At 48.5% G+C, this 22,620-nt stretch overlaps 1 protein-coding gene and 1 long non-coding RNA gene across 2 annotated transcripts in view; one reads left to right on the plus strand and one right to left on the minus strand.

Annotated features, from left to right (window-relative positions):
* LOC103591176 overlaps positions 1 to 6,188 on the plus strand; it is a 12,292-nt gene extending 6,104 nt beyond the window's left edge. Inside the window, exon 3 of the long non-coding RNA XR_550551.1 lies at positions 6,171 to 6,188. This is a non-coding gene — a long non-coding RNA (uncharacterized LOC103591176). The remainder of the gene's footprint in view (positions 1 to 6,170) is intronic.
* A 13,947-nt stretch (positions 6,189 to 20,135) lies between these two features.
* The window catches only part of GTF2E2 (general transcription factor IIE, polypeptide 2, beta 34kDa), a 76,141-nt gene continuing 73,656 nt past the window's right edge, over positions 20,136 to 22,620 (minus strand). Inside the window, exons 7-8 of the mRNA XM_008573584.1 lie at positions 22,081 to 22,196; positions 20,136 to 20,848 (exon numbers count right to left, since the gene is read on the minus strand). Coding sequence (XP_008571806.1) covers positions 20,732 to 20,848; positions 22,081 to 22,196 — 233 coding nt within the window. The 3' untranslated portion in view covers positions 20,136 to 20,731. The remainder of the gene's footprint in view (positions 20,849 to 22,080; positions 22,197 to 22,620) is intronic.

Consider the following 22,620-nt stretch of genomic DNA (forward strand, 5'->3'; position numbering starts at 1 on the left):
GCAGCATTTCTCAAACTTATTTGAGACTAGGGGATCCTTTTTTACAGACTCTTAGGAGACTAATGTTTTACTTAAAGCATGCTTTGGGAAACTATACCGTAACCTCTTGGCCAGAATCTATCCAGCGGCTCCCATGTGTAAAAGATCCTTGGACCATTGGCCGTCTGTGATACTTTCCATTAATCTGTGATGATGTGAAAAAGATCAGGGCAATGTAGTAGATTCTTACGGCTGCTTGTATTTGTCCCTTACTCTGAAATTATGCTGCCTGTGTGTGTCCGTGTGTGCGCAAGCATTCCTTTCAAATATATTTTAAGTGTCCTTTCTTAGAAGAATACAGTTAGCAATCCATGATAGATCCTGAAGTGTTCTTTTAAAATATTTTAAGATTTTGTGGAATCTAAAAGTTTGTGTTTTAGGAGAGACTTTTTTGCTTCCTGAAAATACCATCTGTAAGCTTTGAGGTTCGTATATTCTAGAGTCTATCAAGTCCAGGATTTCGTTAAGCCCTTGTTGCATGTCCATATGCCCATAATTAAGTTTTCTAACTTCAGTTACGTATCCCCTAGCCTTTGTTTCTTCATTCAGAAAAGCCTCCCATTCGGGAACTTCCCTCCACGACCACGGTGACATTGGTCTACCACCACCGTGCGGCTCCAGAAGGTGCTATGAGCACCTCTCCTCCGTGACAGTGTGCTTACCTCTTAGTTTTCCGAGGCTGGTAGGGTGTTCAGCTGGAAGCATCTCGGATGAGATAACTAGAAATTCCAAAGACCATGAAAGAGTTCATGGCTTGAAACAGCATCAGCCGATAGTCAAGGGAGTGAAGGAAACTGTGCGAGAGGTCACTGAGCACAAAGCCCCACGGAGGTGGAGGACAAAGTGACGAGAGGCAGCACGTGAGGCAGGAGCGTTGCTCCAGCGCGCAGCGTCAGGTGCTCTGCGAGGCTGAGTCAGGTGCCCTCCGTGTGGCAGTGGCAGAGGCAGTGGGCAGAGAAGCTGGCAAACAGCAGGCCGGCCGGCCAGCTCCCTTGGTTAAGAGTGCAGTCCAGAGACCGACCCGTGCTGGCCAGCAAAGAAACAAAAGAGAAGTTGGCAAAGGATGCAACAGAGGACCTACGGAGCGCTGTTTCTTTTTTAATAAAGAATTTATATAGGCCAAGCAGTTGCATGGGTTCCAGTCAAAAAGAGCCTGGGCTTCACTTGTATCCGCTCACCTGACTCTTCTCTAAGTCGTCATTCTCCCCCCATCAGCGCTGCCATCAGTCAGAGCCCGCAGGAGGCGGTGGCACCAGGAAGTACAGCTTATAAACCTGTACGGCTGGAGTAAGCGTGTAACGTCCCCTGCGGATGAGCCGTCTGTTCTCATCCACACGTGGGCGGTGGGCCACGGGCCAGTCTCCTTTCCTGGGGTCTGGAGGGAGGGGAGGAGTGTGGGTAACTGTGCGCATCGCTGCTGTGCTGGGTGCTGGGGCTGTGAGGCTGGATCCACGACTCCGGCTCCTGCTCGTGTTTTGGATCAAGTCCTTTCCAAGACAGCTAATAATCCATGCTACGTAATCTTAGGGAAATGTAAATTAGAACTGGAAACAGTGGTGCTGATGAGCTAATACAAACATTTGAGACCAAAACTAGTCTGTCAGAAAGTCCAAATAAAAGGCAGGTGCCACCCACAGCATTACTGGCCCATGAGACCTTCCTCCATTCATTAGGGGGGACTTTCACCCCGCACAACCCCCCGTGTTTTCCCTCCGTGGAAAGATGGTACCAGAACAGCAGATGAGAGCAGAAGTAAAGTGTAGTGTCAGACACGACGACCTGCGTCCAGAGTGGCCCTCCCTCGTGACGTGATAGAGCACTGGGACGCAGTCCTTCCAAACAGCCCCGGGCCTGCCCACTCGGAGGTCCTTCAGGGACTTCTAATTTCCCTACGTTCACATCTTAGTGCTGGAGAGAAATCAGTGACCGGACTAGAATGGAAACTGGCTCTTTATTTTTTAACTCAACATTCATCGTGTCTGCTGTGTGCTAGATATAAAAATGTGACATACCAGGCGTGTGCCCTAAGGAGCTTAAGTTCAAATGGGAGAGAGTCGTGGACATATCATATGAGAGGAAGGAGAGTTACTGCTCAGGATGCGCCAAGACCAGCCTGCTGTGTGGAAAGCTGCAGAGTAGGGCATGTGTGTTGACTGTCTTTGGTGGCACAAGCACGACCATCCGAGAATGGCTGGTAGTCAGAGGGAAGGGTGTCGTTGCTGTTTAATTTGCCCAGCACCTTGCCTGGTCGGTGGGGGTCAGTCTGGCTCTGAGCTGTATCTGCATCACTAGAGTTTTGCTAATTCTAACAATGTGGCAGAGAGCCCCAGAGTACATAAAAATAATTGAAAATGTCCGTCTCCCATATACATCGAGAACAGCAGAGCGTGCGCAAGCTTTTTGTCACTCCTTACAGGCAGTGAGAGTTACACAGCTTTCCTTGTTGGATATCTAAATAGAGTTAAACTTTTTTAAGAAGGGAAGAACGAGTTTGGGAGTTGGGGTGGGCGTGGGAGGGTATTTATTCTTCAAGAACTCACGAAGCCTCCCTGGCCATGGCCTGAGACCACACAGAGCAAATATAAGCACATGTAGTTCCAGCCTCACCAAATTAGAAAAGGGATGGCCAGAGAGAACGTGGATGGAATCTGAAGCCGTTTGTTCCTTACGTTTTGTTTTGTTTTGCGAGCAGCGGCCTAGCCCGTCTTGGGCTGTGAGCACGAGCGCCTGGTGCACTTGAAGCCGTTTGTTCCTTACGTTTTGTTTTGCGAGCAGCGGCCTAGCCCGTCTTGGGCTGTGAGCACGAGCGCCTGGTGCACAGGGTTGTCCTGAGGGGAGCCCCAGGTTCTGGGTGTCCAGGCAGAGGGTGGAACATCACAGGAAGGAAGGGGCACTGGGTCTTCATGCAGGCTCAGACCACTGCTGGGGCTTCTGCAGTCCCCCTGCCTTTGCCCTAGAAGATACCCAGGTGTTGTGCTTTCAAACTGCGGTGTGCCCAGAAACCAGGCGGTGCTGGCGACACATTTGCATTCTCCTTTCTTCTATCAATGGGGGTTTGCACATCGCAGTTAAGGTCATTAACACATAAATGCTCAGCAACCAGCTATAATAGGGAGGAGATGGGTAATAGAATAATAAACAGGATAGGTCAGGTGGCAAGGTAGGAAGGTACATGCCATGGGGTTGACAGCACTTCTGTTTCATACAGGGTCTCAGTGTAGTCAGTGTCAGCCCTAGAAGATGACATTTGAGCAAAGCCCTAAAGCTTTACCAGATTTATATGGGGTCTCTTTTCCAAAACAGACCCCACTTTACTGGAGCCTGGAGAATAATTTAACTTCTCTAATCCTCTTCTTGCCTCTCTGTTTGCTAAATCAAAGTAAATGGGCTTGAAATGCAGCAGCCTGTGCCACTGAGTCGTGGACACACAGCCGCCCTCCTCTGAGAGCTCTCTCCAGGTTCCCAGTGAGGAGACATGTGCCTGGCCCTAGGAGTCCTCCAAGCCCGGGGTCTGTTGTGGATGGGCCTGAAAACTCTGCCCCCTGCCCAGCATGGCAGTGGCCGGGCGCTCCCTCAGCTGTTGCTGTGTCCCCCAGGCTTCTTTAGGCCATGCACAACAGACCTCTGCTAACCACACAGCACCGACCGAGCTCACCTACAAACCAGGGCCCATAGGACAACCAGATGCACTGAAGGCTGCACTTGCCCCCAACCCCCTTTACCTACGTTCCATGAGTCTGGTTGGGGCTCCTCAAGACCCCAGAGCATCTGCTCTAGTAGAGGTGCCCGAATGTTCCATGGAAGAAGTTCAAGGAGGGTGGCCACGGGTTAAGACTTGGACATTGCGTCTCAGTGGCTCCACAATTCCTGAGAGCATTGCCAGGTCGGGGTCACCTGCAGGAGCCTCGGCCCCAGCCCTCCAGTTCCAGCATCTCCTTCTCGGTGGAACATGGAATTTCAGAAGGCCAGTGTTCTCAGCATAAAGTTAGAAACGAACACATTTGGAATTGCATTTTCTCTGGGGAGTCACCTCAGGGGTTCTCTGTAGAGCAGGCTCTGGCTCACACGTCCTCACTGCCCACCAGGTGAACTCTGGTGTGCGGACAACTGTGGCTGATGCAGTCGCTGTGCAAAGAGCGGCTTGTTGATAAAACCACATTCTCTTGGGAACACTGGGTGAGAGTTAGGGTCCCAGTACTCTTAGTCAGTCATTGCTGAGTCAGACTGATTAGCTTGAGCCCAGAGGCCAAGAGGGATCTGGCCATTAGCATGACTTCTTAGGCACAGGCATCCTAAAAATGCAGCCCGGCAGCCCCACGAGCACCCTGGGGCTGCTGCTGCAGGCTTCCCTTCTCCCTTCCACGTGTGCTGTCGGCAGGTGTGGAGGGGGCTGGGGAAGAGTGCATGAGCTGATAGGTTTCATTTGCAAAGATGAGCATTATTTTCCTGTCCTCAAATAACCCAAACTTTACTAGGAAACTAGAATCACATCTACTCATCTTTTATTGTTTTTATAGTGAAATTTTGGAGAAAACATTTTTCCCCTTAATTCTATGAAGAGATGTCCTAGGAAGGCAGTCTTTCCTTCAGGCTCACCATTAATTCCAGAGCTGGGTTTCAGCACAGGGCCCGGTCTCTCTCCCTGCTTGAGCCCTGCTGGGGCCAGCTCAGAGGACCCAGGCATCTCCCTCGAAGGGGCAGACTCCTGAGTGGACTGAGCCAGGAACGTGTTTATGGGGAACTTGAAGAGTTTGCCCCGTACATTGTGCACTCCTGTTCATACAGCCCTACATGCTAGAAACAGCCTCTCTGTCTGCAGGAAGGAAAACAGTGCTGACCAGAGCTGAAAAATTGAGAATTGTTAGTCGTACATTGTGCACTCCTGTTCATACAGCCCTACATGCTAGAAACAACCTCTCTGTCTGCAGGAAGGAAAACAGTGCTGACCAGAGCTGAAAAATTGAGAATTGTTAGTAGGGAGTAGGGCCACTGGCATCTACAAGCAGGGAGTTGGGCCTCCTTCCTTGGCAGCAGGACTTCTTGGGAAAACCAGCTGGCTCAGAGGCAGCCATGCCTGCAGGAGGAATATTTAAAATGTATTATTTGCTGGGTCTTTGCACCTTCATGTTTTAAAGTTCTCAGACCCTGGGGAGTAGCAGGACGTGTTCATGAATGTGTTTCCTTTTGGTTTCCGTTTTTGAGGAGGCGCTTGGAGCACAGATTAGTCATTGGTGCATGTGGCAGCACAGGGCTCTCCTGTGACCTTGGGCTGACCAAGTTGTGGTGGTGGTCGGATGCAACTCCTGGAGCTGGTTACACTTTCGAGTCTTCCTCTGTTGGGGGGCCTTCTCTGTTGGGGGACCTCGGGCCCCTCGGGCCCCACACCTTTCCACAGATCCAGCCCACAGTCCTTAGGATCTGACCATGTGAGCAGGTGGCGGAGCCTCTGCTGGCTGGGCCAGGCCACCTCCCAGTGCTGCCTCTCTGCCCGCCTTGGGGAGATTCACACCCTCAGCAAAGCCCACAGCACACCTCTCTCGGGGCGCCCTTCCTCCCCGGCCAGCCAAGAGCCTCCCCGCACTTGCCCCACCAAGTCCTGAGTTCCATGTCCTAGCTCAGAGGGTTTCATGCCACTGGTGTAAAAAGTCTTTCTTAGGTGGCAGCTTGTCCTCAGGTCAGCAGCAGAGGCCTTCCTCTGTTGGGGGGCCTCGGGCCCCTCGGGCCCCACACCTTTCCACAGATCCAGCCCACAGTCCTTGGGATCTGACCGTGCGAGCAGGTGGCGGAGCCTCTGCCTGCCTTGGGGAGATTCACACCCTCAGCAAAGCCCACAGCACACCTCTCTCGGGGCGCCCTTCCTCCCCGGCCAGCCAAGAGCCTCCCCGCACTTGCCCCACCAAGTCCTGAGTTCCATGTCCTAGCTCAGAGGGTTTCATGCCACTGGTGTAAAAAGTCTTTCTTAGGTGGCAGCTTGTCCTCAGGTCAGCAGCAGAGGCCTTTGGTCCCTTGGTCTTTGGCTCTCTCAGTTCTTTGCCCTCAGAACAGTCATCAGGGCCCAGGGAGCCCCACAGGCCAGCCCAGGGTGGAGGTGACCATGCTCTGTTAACGGGTGATCTCTTTCTCCGTGCCAGGTCCCAGATGTGTGATGGCGGCTGCAATCTGTCTTGTGGGTATTAATGCGATCTTCAATGGTGGCTACTGTTCTCTAGCTGTTCTACAAAACTGGAGCGTGCTGGTGAGTTCCAACGTCAGTGCTGAGCAAGCCCCCTGCAGAAGCAGCGTGTCCAGTGTCAGGACCATCACACACAGCATCAGCTGGGAACTGTAGGCCTCTGGGGTGGGGGGATCTGGCAAGTGGGGTGCTGCTACCTCCAGGAGATTCTGATGGGCATTCTTCATTGTCTCCCCCACTGTGGCCTGCATAGGGAGGGTCATCCCAAGGTAAAAACTGGTAGTTTTCAAAGTGCATCACCCCTAGAATTTGTCACCATGGCCTTTGTAGGTAAGGCTGGAACCATGAACATCTGGTTATCCAGTAGCATCATGGAGTGCGATATTCCTACCTAAGGGAATTTTACAGATAAATGAAGCTTTTCCCTTTAAAGCCCTGAGTCTTTTTTGGAAATTAACCATTTTGTTGGAAATCTATTTCATGCAGTATGTAGAGTCCCCCTATTTTATTAATCCAATTATGCTGAATATAATGCAGCCCTTTCTTGAAGACTTGGGGACATTTTTATGAGCCTCGTTAGAAACAAGATAATTACCCTTAAGCATGACTGAATTATGTAGGATTCTCAATGAGTTCCCTTGGATTGCTAGGCTTTTCTCATAGGTAATAATTTTGGTGATTTGTCTGTCTTTTCATTCGATATCAGCTGTCACTTCTCAGTTAGTTAGCTTCTAGCAGTGAGTGTAGTCTTAAAAAAAGTCATAGCATTCCCAGAGGTGAGCTGCCTACCAGGCACCACATGTAGGGCCTTCCGGCTCTCTTTGGAAAGCTTGGTTTAGAACAGCAGGAATGCCAGGGGCAAGCAGACCGCGGGTTATGTCTCAGCCCAAATAAGGTGGCGAATTTCATCCCTATGAAGAGCCTGTAAAAAAAAAAAAAAAAAAAAAAAATGAGTCAGAAAGGAGGGCAAGATTCCTGCTAAGGACAGAGAACCAAGCAGTTCTGGCCAAGGAGGTCATGATCACACTTTGGGGGCTTAAATGATTTCATGCTGAGAACAGTGCCTTTTGGTGCATGTCCAGAGGTGCACACAGCTGGCGTGAGCTGTGTTCTGCAGCCACCTCCCACCTGCCCGCAGCTGGCCAGCCTCTGGGCGGGAAGCCTGCCACCTGTGCTGTGGGCGTTTTCTACCACTGACGTCTGCTTCTCACACTGACCCACACTTACCAACGGGAGCATTTTTCCCCATCACGTATGGCAGCTGCCACTTCATCCCCACTAGTTCTACAGACTTACAGTTCGTTAGGTTCTCCCTCTGTCATAGTTCTTAATAATGATACCAGGATATTCTTATTGATATTATCACTCAGTAAAACTGTTTGAAACACATGATTTTGTTTTGTTTTCTTCTCTCCTTCGGGGAAATTTAAGACCAATTAAAAGCCACCATGCAATTTTTCGGAAGCAGGTTGCACATAATGATATTTGAAATGCAGTATGTTAACCAGGATACCAGTGATTCAAGGCACATGGGCGTGAGTGGAGTCAAAGCAGCAGCAGCAGCAGGAGGGGACAGCCAACAGGTGACAGAAGGGCCTAGTGGTGAGGGAGCAGAAGATCTGGGGGAGGAGAACTGGGACTTGGACCTGGGGGGCAGCTAAGAGTCCGGTTGCAGACGCCACAGAGAAGCCCACGAAAGCAGCCAGCCAGCATGGAAGCAGCTGGGAGGAGGGTGTCACCAGCACTGACCATGATCGTTCAAGTTGTGGCTCACCAGTTCCCGGGGTCATCCATGGGTTACAGGAACGAGTTAGGATGAGGCTTTTCTTTCCCCAGATTGGAGGTCAGACAGCACTGCTTATATGACCTCCCCGTGGAAGGCAGAGATGGGCCTGGGCCGTGAGGACGGACGACCTCCACCGCTCCGGGGCTGGCCTGTGCACAGACGGCGGGGCAGCCTCACACGCTGTCCTTGGGGCAGGGCGTGCGCGGGGAGGCTGCTCGGGCTCTGGTGTCATCCGAGCGGGCGGGTAACCAGAAGACTGTTTCCTAGAGACAGACCCTATAGGGCATGCACTTGTTAAATGTCAACTAGTCTTTTTATGACAAATTATCATCAGTACTTGGTTTTGTGAAGGTGAAGCTGACTTCATTTTTATAAAGTACCCTCATAGAACAGAGAATTATTTTTACTGCTGAGAGAGAAATCTCACAAGGCACCTGGAGAAGCAGATGGTGCCTCAGCAGTGGAAAGATGAGAAAGGGCAGAGCAGCCACCCCAGTCTCTGGGCATTGCTGTCCCTTGTCAGCCAGCAAGCTTGGTGACCCCAGCCCATCAGCACCGAGTGCCACATACTGACCCTTTCCATCAAAGATGACCGACATGAAGTGTTTTAGAATTTCAGAATATTCTGGAAGATACCAGGAGACACCCTCCAGTGTCTTCAAATCGGAACAGTTGCGACCTACCTCGACAAGGAGGTTTTGTCCGAGTCTTTATCACATCCCAGCACTGGCGTGCTGTCGCTGACCTCCGTTCAGGAAAGGCTTGTGAGGAGGGTCTGCCCCTGGCCTCCCACCCTGACCCGCCTTCGGTCCGTGGTGCTTTGTGTTCCCGGATGTCTTTGGATTCTGTTTAAAATGTCCTTGTTAATACATTCCAAGGTTTGAACTCCATTCCCAGCTAAACCTCTTCCTTGTTTACAAGGACTGAAATAGCCACATTTTGACCTTCTGTTCGGTCTGGGAACATCTATGGCAATGTGAATGCATTCTTTTCCCATGTGAGAATTACATTGACATGGCACAGTTACGGAAGGCTCTGGAAACTAGACTCTAGTCTCCCTTCTTCTCTCACTTCCCTCCCTCCCCTCCATGTTCTTTTTCACTTCTAAAAATTGGCCTTTCTAATTGGCCAAAATGAACCAGACCCTTACACCTTTCTCCCCGCGCAGGGCAAGGGAAGAGCATCAGGAGTCAGGATGGGTTGCTGATTGCCCAGGAAACGCGGAGGCACCTTTCCATTCCCCAGAGGTAGCAGCTTCCTGGAGAATGTCCCCATTGGGGCCAAAGCTGCCCAACAGAGGTGCTCAGGGTGCCCTGGGTGTGCAGAACCCAAGAGGGGTCCCCAGGCACAGTCAAGACTAGGGGCCCGAGTCTCGGTGTCACATCCCGTTAATGGCACAGGGGCCAAGTGTATGAATACAGGCTTGCATTTGCGCTGTGTGCAGGTGACTGTATCCTGGGTTAAGGAAGGAGGCAATAGTCTTAGAGAGGAAAATAAACCAAGACAGCCCCTGTGGAAGCCAGAGAGGTGGCCTGGACAGCAAGAAGTCCTGCTGGGAAGCCCCGCAGGCTGGAGAGTCGGGAAGGAGGAGTTTTGAAAGGTGGCAGGGTTTGTACATGCTGAGGGGCATCCGAGCAAAGAGGGGAGGTAAGAATGGGCACAGCGTGCTCTTGCCAAAAATACACTGTGACCAAGCTTCTGAGGGCCTTGCAGGGTGCGTTAGGGATATGGGACTTGGGGAGCTATTGGAGAAACTTAGCAGGGCCGGTGTCTTAGGAATCATTGTCATCTTGCTGCCAAAGCCAAGTGGATGCAGAGTCAGGGCAGGAGCGTGTGGCGGAAGGGCCAGCCCCAGCTGGCGGTGGCAGTGCTGGGAGGCAGCCCTGACCCGGGAGAATGGTGCTGCGTGCCATCAGCGTAGGGCGCGGAGCAGCACCAGGGCTGGGTGCAGGGACAGAGACAAACGGTCAGGAGGCAGCAAGGTGACGAGTCTGGTTTTAGGCTTGTTGCCTTTGAGGTCTTGGCAGAAATGTCCAGGGGAAAGCTGGGGGAATGGGGAAAGAGACGCCTGGGAGTGAACCGTGGAAACAAACAGGGCAGGGCAGGAAATGTGCATTTGCCGAAAGGATGTTGAGCTTCCAGAGAAGAAAGCAGACATATTCCAGCCAGGACCTGCCAGACGTAGCCAAGCGCCGGAAGGGACTTCGACCGTCCTAAACCAGCAGGCCCAGCCCCCGGGAAGGAGCGTGTGGGAAGGAGGCTCACACATGGCCAGCTTCCCTTCGCCTGCCCCTTCAGTCCCTTCTCTCTCATAGTCAGTCCCTGGCAGCAGGGGGTAGCATTGGTCTTGATGCCATGCCACTGTATCTAGTGCCAGCTGCATTCCCAAGGTGGCCCCCTCTGAGCCCATGCCCTGAGGCCTGGCAGCAGCACGCAGGCCCCTTAGGTTCCCAGAGTCCGCGGGCTGCCAAGTGCTGTCCCCTGTGAGTTGTTCCAAAGCAGGAACAGCTGAAGAGTGATGTTCCTCAGAAAGTTTCCTGGAATCGACAGGGGTGCTGGTGTGTGGTCAAGTTTGGAATGACGGAAAACTTATGGAGGAAGCTGGCCTCGTGTCCCCCCCCCTTTTTTTTTTCCTTTTTGTCTTTTTTTGTGACCGGCAACGGATCGCAACCCTCAGTGTCACGCCCATACTGGACCAGGACCGGCAACGGGATCGCAACCCTCGGTGCTGCACCCGAACCTCGCTCAGCCAGTGAGCGGGAACCGGTCTGTATGTGGGATCCGAACCCTCGGCAGGAGTGCCACCGCGCTCCCAAGCGGCGCACTGTAGCAGTGCACCACTGGGCCAGCCCCGTCGTGTCCCCTTTCTATAAGCTGGTTCCACTGCACTGCCGACATACAGCAACCGGGGGCGAGTGGAGGGGCCATTGCCTCTTCAAGTTTCACCGATTCTCTTTTCAAAGCAGTGTCCTTGTCCTAGTCCTTGAGGGGAAGGCTCCTTTGGCAGTTAAAGGGCAGTAGAACAGGCCTTAGGAAGGATGGGGGTCCAGCCGGGAGGTCATGCGTTCATCAGGGAACTTCAGCTGCTATAGCCCCAAATGGAATGCCTGGCCCCTGGATCCCGACCCCATGCAAAGATGCCCCAACCCTGGGCGTGCTCTCACTCCTCCCCACCCAGGGCTGCTCTGTACTGTGCACACCCAGATTGCGGGACCAGGGTGCCTCACCACTTCCAGGTAGAAATCAGGGTGTAGCAAAAGAGATGGGGACTTTCAAGAGGAGGCCCTTCTGCTGGCCCTTCTCACTAAGCAAATGGGGTGTGTGGCCTGCACTAAAGCTGGGTGTGGACGGCCCCTGCCCGCTCTGGCTTCTTCACCCCAGAGCATGTGGGAAGTGGGCGGCTGATCCACCTTGTGCTGGGCAGCTGCGGGGGCAGGGAGCAGCCATCAGAAAACAGATTTTCCTGAAGGAGGTTACCTCCGTGTTCACTCCTGGTAGCTTAACCCTCCTGATTCAGGGAATTCTGCTGAGAAAGTAAAGGGAGAAGGTGGAAGTGGGGACAGTGTGACAGGACCACACAGAGCATTTCCAAATCAAAGAGCTCTCTAGTTCAGCCTCTCTCCAGTAAGCCTAATTAAATTCATGTGCTAGGACTAATTTAATATTTGCAACAAGCTGAAGAGACAGATGAGTATTACTGTTATTACTATTATTACATATTATTATGAGTATTACAGATAAGGTTCTGGGTATCCGGATCCCTGCTCTGGGAAGTTCTGCCTGGCTTTCTCCCTGCAGGTTTCCCATGAAATGTGTCATTATAGTGACTCACTATAGGGACGTGGTCATTATAGTGGGTCACAAGACTTGGAAGCTGTTATTATTTCTACCCATTTGTACTGTCATCCAAAAACCAGGATGTGAAAAGATATATTGGGTCATAGTTCAGATCCAGATGCAGCCAGCATTGTGCAGATTTGGCTTGTACAGGAGTCTTTGCAAGACGGTCCAATTAGCTGTGTTGCAGTGTTCACCTACATATGCATGTTTCTAATTTCAGGATTTACTGCTAAACACATTCTCCCAAATACGAGGGTACTTCAAAATGCAGCCAGCATTGTGCAGATTTGGCTTGTACAGGAGTCTTTGCAAGACTGTCCAATTAGCTGTGTTGCAGTGTTCACCTACATACGTATGTTTCTAATTTCAGGATTTACTGCTAAACACATTCTCCCAAATACGAGGGTACTTCAAAAAGTTCATGAAAGATGGAATTAAAATGTAATACAAATATCTTTCCATAAACTTTATTTTGGTGACTGGCCGGTGTAGGGATCGAATCCTTAATCTTGGTTTTGTCAGCATCACACTCTACTAACCAGCCAGCCCCTTTCCGTGAACTTTTTAAAGACCCCTTATAAGTCTAACTTGGAACAGTTAGATGGGTTATCAATAATCTGTTTTCTTTATAGTGTCTGTCCACACACAGATAAGCATTTTCCTGTACAAAATTCTAGTATATGCTGATTTCCTTCTGTGTACGCCTTTTCTACAACTGCAAATATGTGAGTCTGACATGTTGGTAAAACAGTAAAAAAATGAACAGGGAGTTGGAGGAAGAAGAGGAACGCAAAATGAACGACAGAATAATAGCAGAGGGTTTACAACACATCCCTGACATAAACTGAGTAAATCTAAGCACAGTAAAGCTGAGACGTGTTTAAGAAAATCTGGGACCGGGTTGGGACTCCTTCAGTGCGAGTCAAGGACTTCAGTGATTGTTTGAAGGCCCTTTTTTCTGCCACAAAACAAAATAAATACGTAAACATTTACTTGCACCCTCAGGGAAGAAGGTCTTGAAAAGTTTTTATTAAGTAAGAGATAAATAGAAATTAAATATATGCTACTCATGAAGCTAAGGTGAGGCCACTGGTACTGTCGTGTGTGGTCTTTATTTGGAGGGTCAGTAACCATGTTCATATACACATATACATACACTTCTGCAGAGAATCACTAATGCATTTTTCCATGGGTTTCTAAGCCATGAATTCTATCCACCGGCATCTCTGAAATGAAGTCATAGCAAGTAGGAGGAAGCAGTGCTCGTGGTTGAGATCCGCTCTCCTAACTAACTCGTTTTTCTTTGTTTCAGGCTTGAATAAACCTTGCCCAGTTTTGATCCCTTCAAGACATTGCCACAGCCTCTATCACACATCTGTTTTTCTCGAAGAAAAAAATATAATAAAAATGTTTTACTCTTTTACACTGTATAATTGTAAGAAATAGTGTTATTTGTCAATGCATGGTCTGACATACATTTCTGTACAGTTTGGAGATATTTTCAAACAAAACATGAAAGAAGTCAACAATTTAAAAAAAAAAAACAAGAAAGTGAGTATTTTTATACCGAACATTTAAAGTATGACAGGACGGATGATCTTACACTGGGTTGGATCACAATTTTTGTGCTTGACTTTTGAATGCTTGTAATTAAAAATATCTATTTTTTTTCCTCTAAAATAAGCTGCATGTTTGAGGCATGTTTCTAAATCTTATCAAAATTTCCAGAATTGTATTGTGAATGTATAGAAATCTGTCTGCCTGGCCAGAGTCCAGGGTAAATTAGTAACATGGTGTTAGACATTAGACACAGAACTGTTATCTGCAGTATTAGGTCTATAATCCCAGTTCTAGTAGGATATCGCTGCAAGACAATCAAAAGCCTCCAGGAGCTTTTACCTTAATGGCATACTCCCAACCGGGCAAAGAACATTTAGTTGGCAAAAATTCCTGACCAGCGTGTGCCCTTAGAAAGCCCTGGCAGCTCCAGATGTGACTATACAAACTGTGTGCCAAGTGTTCGTTTTTGCAGTTTTGTTTCTCTTTTATAACTACACGCTCCTGTGTGTGTGTGCCCCACTTAATGCATAGCTCACCTCTGTAAGCCATCCCTGCTCCCCCAGTGGAGGTGTGGACTCGGCCTCACTGATAAGAGAAGCCCTTGGCTTGGGAGGGAGCCCCGCCTCACCAGGGGGCTGGCTTGGCCCAACGCCCTTGGCTACAATGGGCAGCTCATCTTTCCCAGGTGATTTTGCAGAACACCTGCCGAACTGAGCTGGCATTTCCAAGCCTTGGCAGCACCGTGCCAAATGGACCATTTAACACATGCTCTCCAATCGTATGTGTTCACTGTGAGACCAGCTGCCGCCCCGGCACAGGAAGAGACGGTGTAACCAGTGAGTATTTGGAATGAAGACTGTTCAGCTTGCTTCAGGACTTCTTCAAGGCCAAAAAGGCAATCTTGTTGACAACATTTCCAGAGTCTGTGACAGCTCAATCTCTTTCTCCTTGTGTAAGAGCCACGTACAAAATTATATGGACCTAAGAATTTTCAACTGACGATATAGCTAAACATGATCACAATCTTCCCTACTGATCTGCTCACGCTGTGTTGGAAACTTCACTGTTTTAATGATTATATGGTTGGTTTGGGTTTTTGTTTGTTTTATTATTTTCCATTAGAAATAAACACGTCAAGAAGTTTTTAAAGGTCATCACATAAACAAGGCCAGGAGTGAGGGGCTCTTTCTTACCATAGGAGAGGGGCAGTTATTAGTAACTTGGGACTTGTGATGTATCCACTTCAGTGTTGGAGGACCTGCCTGCGCCCTCAGCACTGTTTGGCTCTTGGTGAGATTCCTGTACTCATTCCTAAGAAAAACAGCAGAGCCACTTCTACAGTCTATTATGCTTTTATAATCTGTTTAAAGGTACTTTTTTATTGTCATTTTTTAAAAATAAAGTGCATATTCCAGCTATCACAGCCTTGCTTGGCAAATTCTTTTTTGCAAGATCAACCATATGCATCCCACATTGCAGACAGGGGACCAGCTGATTTCTTTCTCCCACTTTCAGGAGTTGGCAGGGGTAAGCTTGGCCATTGAGCCATTGCCACAGAGATTAAAGGAGGAAAACAGGATGAAAGAGCCAGAGGACAGCCTCTGCAAGTACACTCACTACTGCAGGCACTTGGGGACCAACACGGACGCCAGAGGCCGCTAGCGAATGTTAAGGTAGATTCACTAACCTTTCTGAGGTTGCCTTTTACTGCAGTCGGCTGACTGCCACATTCACCCCAGTCTTCAAAGCTTTAGCTTTGAAGATTATCTGAATTCTGTCAATGGTTTTCTGCTGACTTAAATGTATTAAGTAATAAACCAGGCATTGATAGCCAAGACAACAGTGTTTAATATACACTCTCACCCACCCTTGTCCCCTCAAAAGAGGGGGGGAACAAACAGTGCTTAATTCCAAGTCACAGCAACACCCACTATAACTGAGTATTACTGGGCACTGAGATGACCGGTTCTGTGGTCTGGCTCTCACATCCCTTCTGCCGGAGACTGTCCACCAAGTGCAGGGCGTGGCCACTGCCTCCCACCCCCAGGACTCTGTCTCACTACAGAGAACTAAGGTGCAGCTTCCCGCAGCCTTTCCCAGGCGGGAGGCCCAGGCCAGCATGGCTCTGCTCAGACTAGGTCATGAGGCTTTGCTGCAGCCCACCGGTGAGCTTCCAACTCAGGGGCACCAGAGACTGAGGAACTGGGGGCAGCTCACCCTTTAGGAGCTTTGCCACCTCCCCACACGGCCTTGGGCCACCCCCACTGCAATCAGCACTGGCTGAACTCACTGTCACTTCCACATGATTTTTTACAAGGGGCCTTGGGATGGAAGAAGGCCATAATGCTGATGATCGTTAGTGACGTGCAAGTGACAAGTCTGGATGGCATTTACCAATCTAGCACGAATTCCAAACTCCCACTGACCACCAGTTGAACACCAACTTCAGTATGGTCTGAAAATGTGCCTTTTCTGTCACTGCTGAGCAGGAATGAATGCAGCATGTCTTGATAAGGAAAGGCAGGTCTGTCTGTTCCTTCTTGCTCCCATGCAAAATGTCCCGATTTGTAGGCTCCAGAAAGATGACAACTAAGCCACCTTCTTTTTTTTACCACCAAATGAACCCTCCATTGTGAACACCAACTAATACAACAATAAACCGGCAACTGACCTTAAATTCTATGCCTTCCACCTCTAACACTGGTGTTACCCGCAATACTGGTACTCAACACGCCTTTACTAAAACTCTAATGACTATTATACTGGAAAACTACATCAGCAATTTCACTAACGCCTCCAAATTAGGAAGTTTTAAGCTTCTCTCTGCCACTGCTGCAGAACATCCCAGATGGTACTAACATTAACTCTTCCCTACACTGGCCTGACTCCATAACTACCCCCAGTCCCCATGCCTGTGTGCTATGAGAACACTCTTTTTGCAGCTCTCCAGTGACACCCACAAGTTGTTGTAGGTGCCTCGGGAGTCAAACCACAGCAACTCCTGCTTTATGCGGGAAGAGGAGGATGCCCATAAATAAGAACAAAACCATGAAGCCTGCCATTCCCCGTTGTTTGCATACATCTCCACTTACCGAAGGTCTGAGGGGGAGGAGAGAAATTGGGTCCTTTTGTTCCATGTGGAAAATTCTAGTGGAACGCTTTGACCATGCTCATTAATACCAAACTAGAAACCTGATTAGGCCAAATGCTTAAATTCAACCCAAACTTGTCTTCTGAGCATTAAGGAAGGCCTAAATGCAATGAAAAATGATGCTCAAGTTAAAATATTTACCTGGACAAAGAAGCACTTCTTCCCCAAAACTAGAACAGAAGCCTCAAGCGTGAGAGGCTTGGCAAGTATGTTCAAAATGTTACCAGAGTCAAGTGCAAGGGAAACCTGCTCTTAGCGTTTCTGGAGCTGGGTCTACCAAACTCAGTCTATGGTTTATTTACTCATTTATCCCGTTAATATCCTTCTGTTTTCTTAATTAAAAAAAAGTAATATAAAGGTAAATCTCTGCCTTTGAAGTATGAGCCCTGCAAAGTTCCAGCCAGTTGAAAAGTCACTGGGTTCTTACCAGGGTCTTGAAACCACATGGTCTGAGTCACAGGAACGTGCTGGCCCACCTCCAAACCAGTAGAGCTGAGCCTGTACTGCAGCCCGAAATTGTCCAAAGGGGCCTACAGCAGAAGAGCCTTGTTGATCTGCTGAAGAGTGGCCAGTCACATTTATTTATAATGGAAATCCTTTTATGAAGGAAAATTTGCTTTTGTTCTTTGAACTATACAGCCAGAGGCACAATAGAGGCAGGCCAGCGGCACAATGCCAGGCCTGTTTTAGCTCTGTGTTTCCATGAAGCGCTTCCCCAACTCTCATAAGATAGGAGAGGGAGGTGTTCCCAGGTCCAGTTAGTCTGAGCAGAGGCACAATGCCAGGCCTGTTTTAGCTCTGTGTTTCCATGGAGCGCTTCCCCAACTCTCATAAGATAGGAGAGGGAGGTGTTCCCAGGTCCAGTTAGTCTGAGAAATGGTTTCCAAGTGGTCCGCGGGCTCCCCTGGCTCCCACAAAACACCTATTTGTCTCTCAGAACACCACAAAATACCCACCAGGAGACAATGAACTGTCCTACACGAAGCCCCAAGAACAGCAATACAAGTGACAACAGGTCATGGTTGTTCTAGACCCAGCACTCCAGCCTTGCTGCAGAAGACACATGCTAGTCTCGGCTTGTTAGTAATAGGCAACAAAAGCCTAGAAAACCCATAGTCTTCTTCCTGTTCTAGACCCAGCACTCCAGCCTTGCTGCAGAAGACCCATGCTAGTCTCGGCTTGTTAGTAATAGGCAACAAAAGCCTAGAAAACCCATAGTCTTCTTCCTCACAAATGAATCATCTGAAAGTAGTAACAGTGCTTAGAGGAAAGGGGTCACAGTCTTGTCGTCTCTGCCTCAGAAAATTGCCATTAGCCTGGCCAGCTGGCTCAGTTGGTTAAAGCGCAGCCTTGTAACACTAAGGCCAAGGGTTCAGTTCCCGTACCAGCAGCCACCAAAAATAAAATTGCCGTTAGCTGATAAGAACTGCAGAATTGATATATCCAAGTGTCCTAGTCCCACACGACCACCTACATTCAGAACGTGTTTTTGCTGCTAGTGGTTTCAAACACAGCTCTCGAGAAATGCAGGGCTGTGCACCAGCAGTCCCTCCCTGCGAGCACTGGCACTGGAAGTGATGGGACGTTCCTGCACTGCCTTTTCGCTAACACTGAGCTCAACAGGTATCAAGTGCTTCTCTGTCCCTGGGGTCCCACCATCATCTGACCACACTTACAGGCTGTGACAGCAGCAGCCAAATGTTCCTTTTTTTTACACTTTGTCTAGGCTCAACTACATTTCTCTTAGCTACCCCTTAAAAGCCTCACATGATTGTGATGAATTATAGATCAAATGCACTACAGACCATCTTAACTCATCCAGCCATGCCCATTCCCACTTGCTTCTAAATGGCCGGCAGATGCAGCAGAAATGGCAGAGGCAAGAACGTGACTTGAACTTGGAATTTCTGGTGGATGTTTTCAGACACCCAGAACTGCTAAGAGACTCTTCTTTCTTATTATATATCACAACCAGGCTCCTACTACACTTTTTCACATGTCACCCACAACACCTCAACTTAGGGTACATGGAGGAATTGCTCTTGTAGGTCGTAGGCAAAGGGGATCAAGGTTTAACAACAGAAAATGCAAGTGAATGGGGTAAAGCTGTAACAATCGAGAGTGTAACACTTTAAGCAAGACACTTCATTTCTGGCCGGCCCGGTGGCGCACTGCTACAGTGCGCTGCTTGGGAGCGCGGTGGTGCGCCGCTTGGGAGCGCGGTGGCACTCCTGCCGAGGGTCCAGATCCCACATACAGACCGGTTCCCGCTCACTGGCTGAGCGAGGTGCGGACGCAACACCGAGGGTTGCGATCCCGTTGCCGGTCCCGGTCCGGTACGGGCGCGACACTGAGGGTTGCGATCCATTGCCGGACACAAAAAAAGACAAAAAGGAAAAAAAAACAAATCAGGGATCATTCTCTCTTTTTTATATTCCTTTACAAAGGTTTTAATCAATGCAGTACACCCTTGAACCTTAGACTTGAATCAAAATAAATAAGTTTTCCTGGGACTCCTATGCTAGTGCTAGACCTGTCCTGATTGTGTGCAGTCATTGGAAAGATATAGAGATTGGAGAGCCCCATATGAGTCAAGAGTACAGACTGTTAGGGAATAAAGTTAGTTGACCTTCAGATCAACTTTTCAATGCAACTGTGGCCTTAGTCTTATAGTTACAGATTTAGACAAGATAACTGAAATCAATTAACAGGCCAGTCCACAAAGTACTGACGAGCACAGATGTAGCTGGAAGTCACTAATAATACACAACTAGTGGTAAAGTATCTTATCCTTGCGAAGGTGAAGTGTCTGAGATGTCCAAAATGCATTTCCAGACCTAGCCCAAAAAACAGGACAAAGTATACAGACCACAAAAGTAGCACCTACGTGGAGATAAGCTAGCTCTACACTGTTTACAAGAAAACAGGTTTTACGCTGTAAGACACTAAAGCTCCTCCATACTAGCAAAAGAAGTTCTGATACAAAGCAAGACAGTTTGAATTTCCTGTGCTCTAAATTATCGTGGGGAACCTCAGTTTTACATCTTCTTAGGCTATTTTGGGGCTTGGAGGTTAAAAAAAAAAAAGAGGTAAAGCAAACAGATTACACTGTAAATGGATGAGAAGTAGAAAGGACAAAAAGAACTGTAAAAGGCTCCTGTCACCTGCGCAGAGCACTCGCTCTTTGGCTTACCTTCACGCCTTTTTTGGGAAGACCACACCTTGTTTATATAATTCACAATTTCAATTATGATATGAGGACAGAAACAATCAACCCAAAGGCCCACAGCAGACCCTATTAAAAGTGCAGATGAGGAACATGTGCAGATTGCCAATGAAGGCAGGAAAGACCACATGGATTTCCCATAAGTCACCAAAGGCTCTCACGAGTGGGCCAGTGAGGGGGTGACAGAGGGCATCTCCTCCAGAAGAACCTCAGGGTCACATGCAGGCTGGAACACAGAAAGCTGATGTTCAGGCTGGCAAGAAGACTCCATCCATCTTTGTCCAAGATGGTACCAGACCATGACTTACTGAATCCAAGAGGCAAAACATCAATTTGTCGTTTTAAAAGAAAACATTAACAATTACACTGAGTGCATCTTTATTGCTTCACTTGCTAATAAGAGGCACATCTTGTGTTCCAACTGTGAGATCCACATGCTCAGCAACACAGTGCAGATCCCAGGCTTCATAACATCCCAAATGTGCCTCAAAGACTGGAGCTGCTTCCAGCCATTTCCAAAAATGAAAAGAAACAAACTGAATTCACTAACATCTCAAAAATCTTTCTACAATGATTTTATTATAAATATGTATTTTTTGAATAAACAAATATTGCATTCAAGACTATCTGCAAACTTGTTCTAAAGTAATAAAAGAGGAAAAATGGAACCAGGAACCACTTAGAAGTAGAGTAAATAGCAGACACCTGCAAGCCATGCTAAGCGCCTTTCTCCCAAGAAGTAACAGAATGTTAACAGGAGTATCACATTTCTCACTAGCCCATTCAATTAAATAAGCTTTGAGTTTGGTAACTTGCACTTGTTCTGTAAACTGCACTGCTCCTCTCCTCAGTCCTAAGCAGCAGACCGGGAAGACGGTCAGTCTTCAGATCCCACCATCAACAAGAAGGATCTTGATTGTGTATTTGTAACTCTTTGTTCAAGGACAAAACTGTTCCCTATTTGCCAGGAGTAATGTCAGAGTAATCCTTCAGCACACCAGCCAAGTGTTCATTATGAGTCTTAAATCGTCGCTTTTTCTGTGAAGCAGGCTTTTTCCTTCTCTGAATAGGTGCCTAAAGGAAAAGGTAAAAACAGTTAGAAACAATCGCTACTCTGATGGGTAGTGCGGTCGGGATTCCCTGAGCATGCTCAGAAAGCAGCAGCAGAGGATGCGGGGTTTGGACCCTTTTTTCCTGCGTTGGCACCCAGCATCGCACACACCAATCCACAGCACGCCCCCGACCTCGGGCCGGACTGTGAGATGCCAACCTCCATCAGGAATAAACGAGCTGGCACAAAAAGCTACCAGAACTATTCTAGGCACTAAAGCAGATAAAACAAAACAGAGACAGTGAAGCTCTGTGTTTTTTGTCGCTGTTAGGTTTAAAAATACATCCACCATTACCAATAAAAAAAAAAATGTCTGAAGTAAATATAGAAAAACACTGAGATATGGCAAAGCTGGGAAATGGATGTGCCCACAAAGGCTTAGCCTATTATTCTCTATTCTTGTCTGTATACTCGAAATATTAATGTTACATGATCGAAAAATCAACAAACTAAGCAATGAAAGGAAACCAAGCAGGGCTGCAACCACCTTCACTGGGAGATGACTGGCAATGAATCTTCCCTTTTCATGAGTCCTACAAATTCACTGAATCACACACACAGACACACACACAGACACACATGCCCATGGAAGCCATAGGGCGGACAAGCTACCAAGCACACTGGTGGACACGGGAAAGCAAGGAATGGCGCAGCCACCACATTCGGGGTGCTGTCAACTATTCCCCATCCTGGCTCTGTCCATGGACACAGCTTGCAGGGTGGCTGGTGTAAGGCAATCTACACATCTCCATTTGATTACTAATGCCACCTCTGAGCGGGATTTAGGGGCTATAACGACAAAAATGTCTGGTTCCTAAGGGACCTGAAAATCAACAAGGACACTTCCACGTGATCAGGGCTGTGGCAGAACCAGGCGCCAAGACCACAAAGTTCACAGACAAAGGGAGCACTGTTAGGGCCTTGAAGGCCAAGCAGAAGTGGGCTCCTTCTAGAAATGGGGAGAAGCTGTGCGAGCAGGAGAGGTGCAAGGGTGAGGACACTCACCCTAGAGCCGGCTCAGTGTGGCTGGTGCTCGAGAGCAGGCACCGCTAGGACACAGGCCCTCAGTAAATCAAATCACCCCAAGAAAAAACTGGAAGGGGGAGCAACTACCTGCTCCTCAGAGAGCAGAATGGGAAGCAGGCACACGGTTCAGAAACCAGAGGACTAAGCTGTGTTTCTAGAGATTACACACCACTTTCTTTGGTCCGGATTCCTGCATGGAAGAAATGCCCTGTCGCTTCAGGTATTCTTCAATTTTCTCCTCATCCATTGAATCCACAGTGACACTTCTCCACAGTTTCTGAAATTCTGTACCAACAAGAGAGTAGTTATGTTACAACCAGTTTTTACAAACTACAGCATCTTGGTGATCAAAACCCAGGCTTCAGTATTCTCTCCTCTGGGTCTACATGAGCACATCTGCGACCTCAGTGCAGAAACGAAGACGGCAGGCAGGAGACAGCGCTCATGTGCTGGTCACCGAGCGGCACCACAGCCACCGTGCTCTAGTTTTAGAGACCAGTAAAAGAAGGGGCATGTGACAGGCCTTCCCACTTTTCTGGGGAAGAAAGGCAGTCAACACTCTCCTTTTATTCCAAAAATCCTTTCATTTTGGGCAAATAGTTCAAACTCCAGCTCACCTCCCCTGGGCTCCATATACTCCACTTCCTCTCCCACTGATAATAAGAAATGCACAGGGAGATGGGAAACCAAAGTTTTACATGGAAGTGAG

This window comes from Galeopterus variegatus, unplaced genomic scaffold (assembly GCF_000696425.1).
Source record: "Galeopterus variegatus unplaced genomic scaffold, G_variegatus-3.0.2 Scaffold936, whole genome shotgun sequence".
Lineage (NCBI taxonomy): Eukaryota > Metazoa > Chordata > Mammalia > Dermoptera > Cynocephalidae > Galeopterus > Galeopterus variegatus.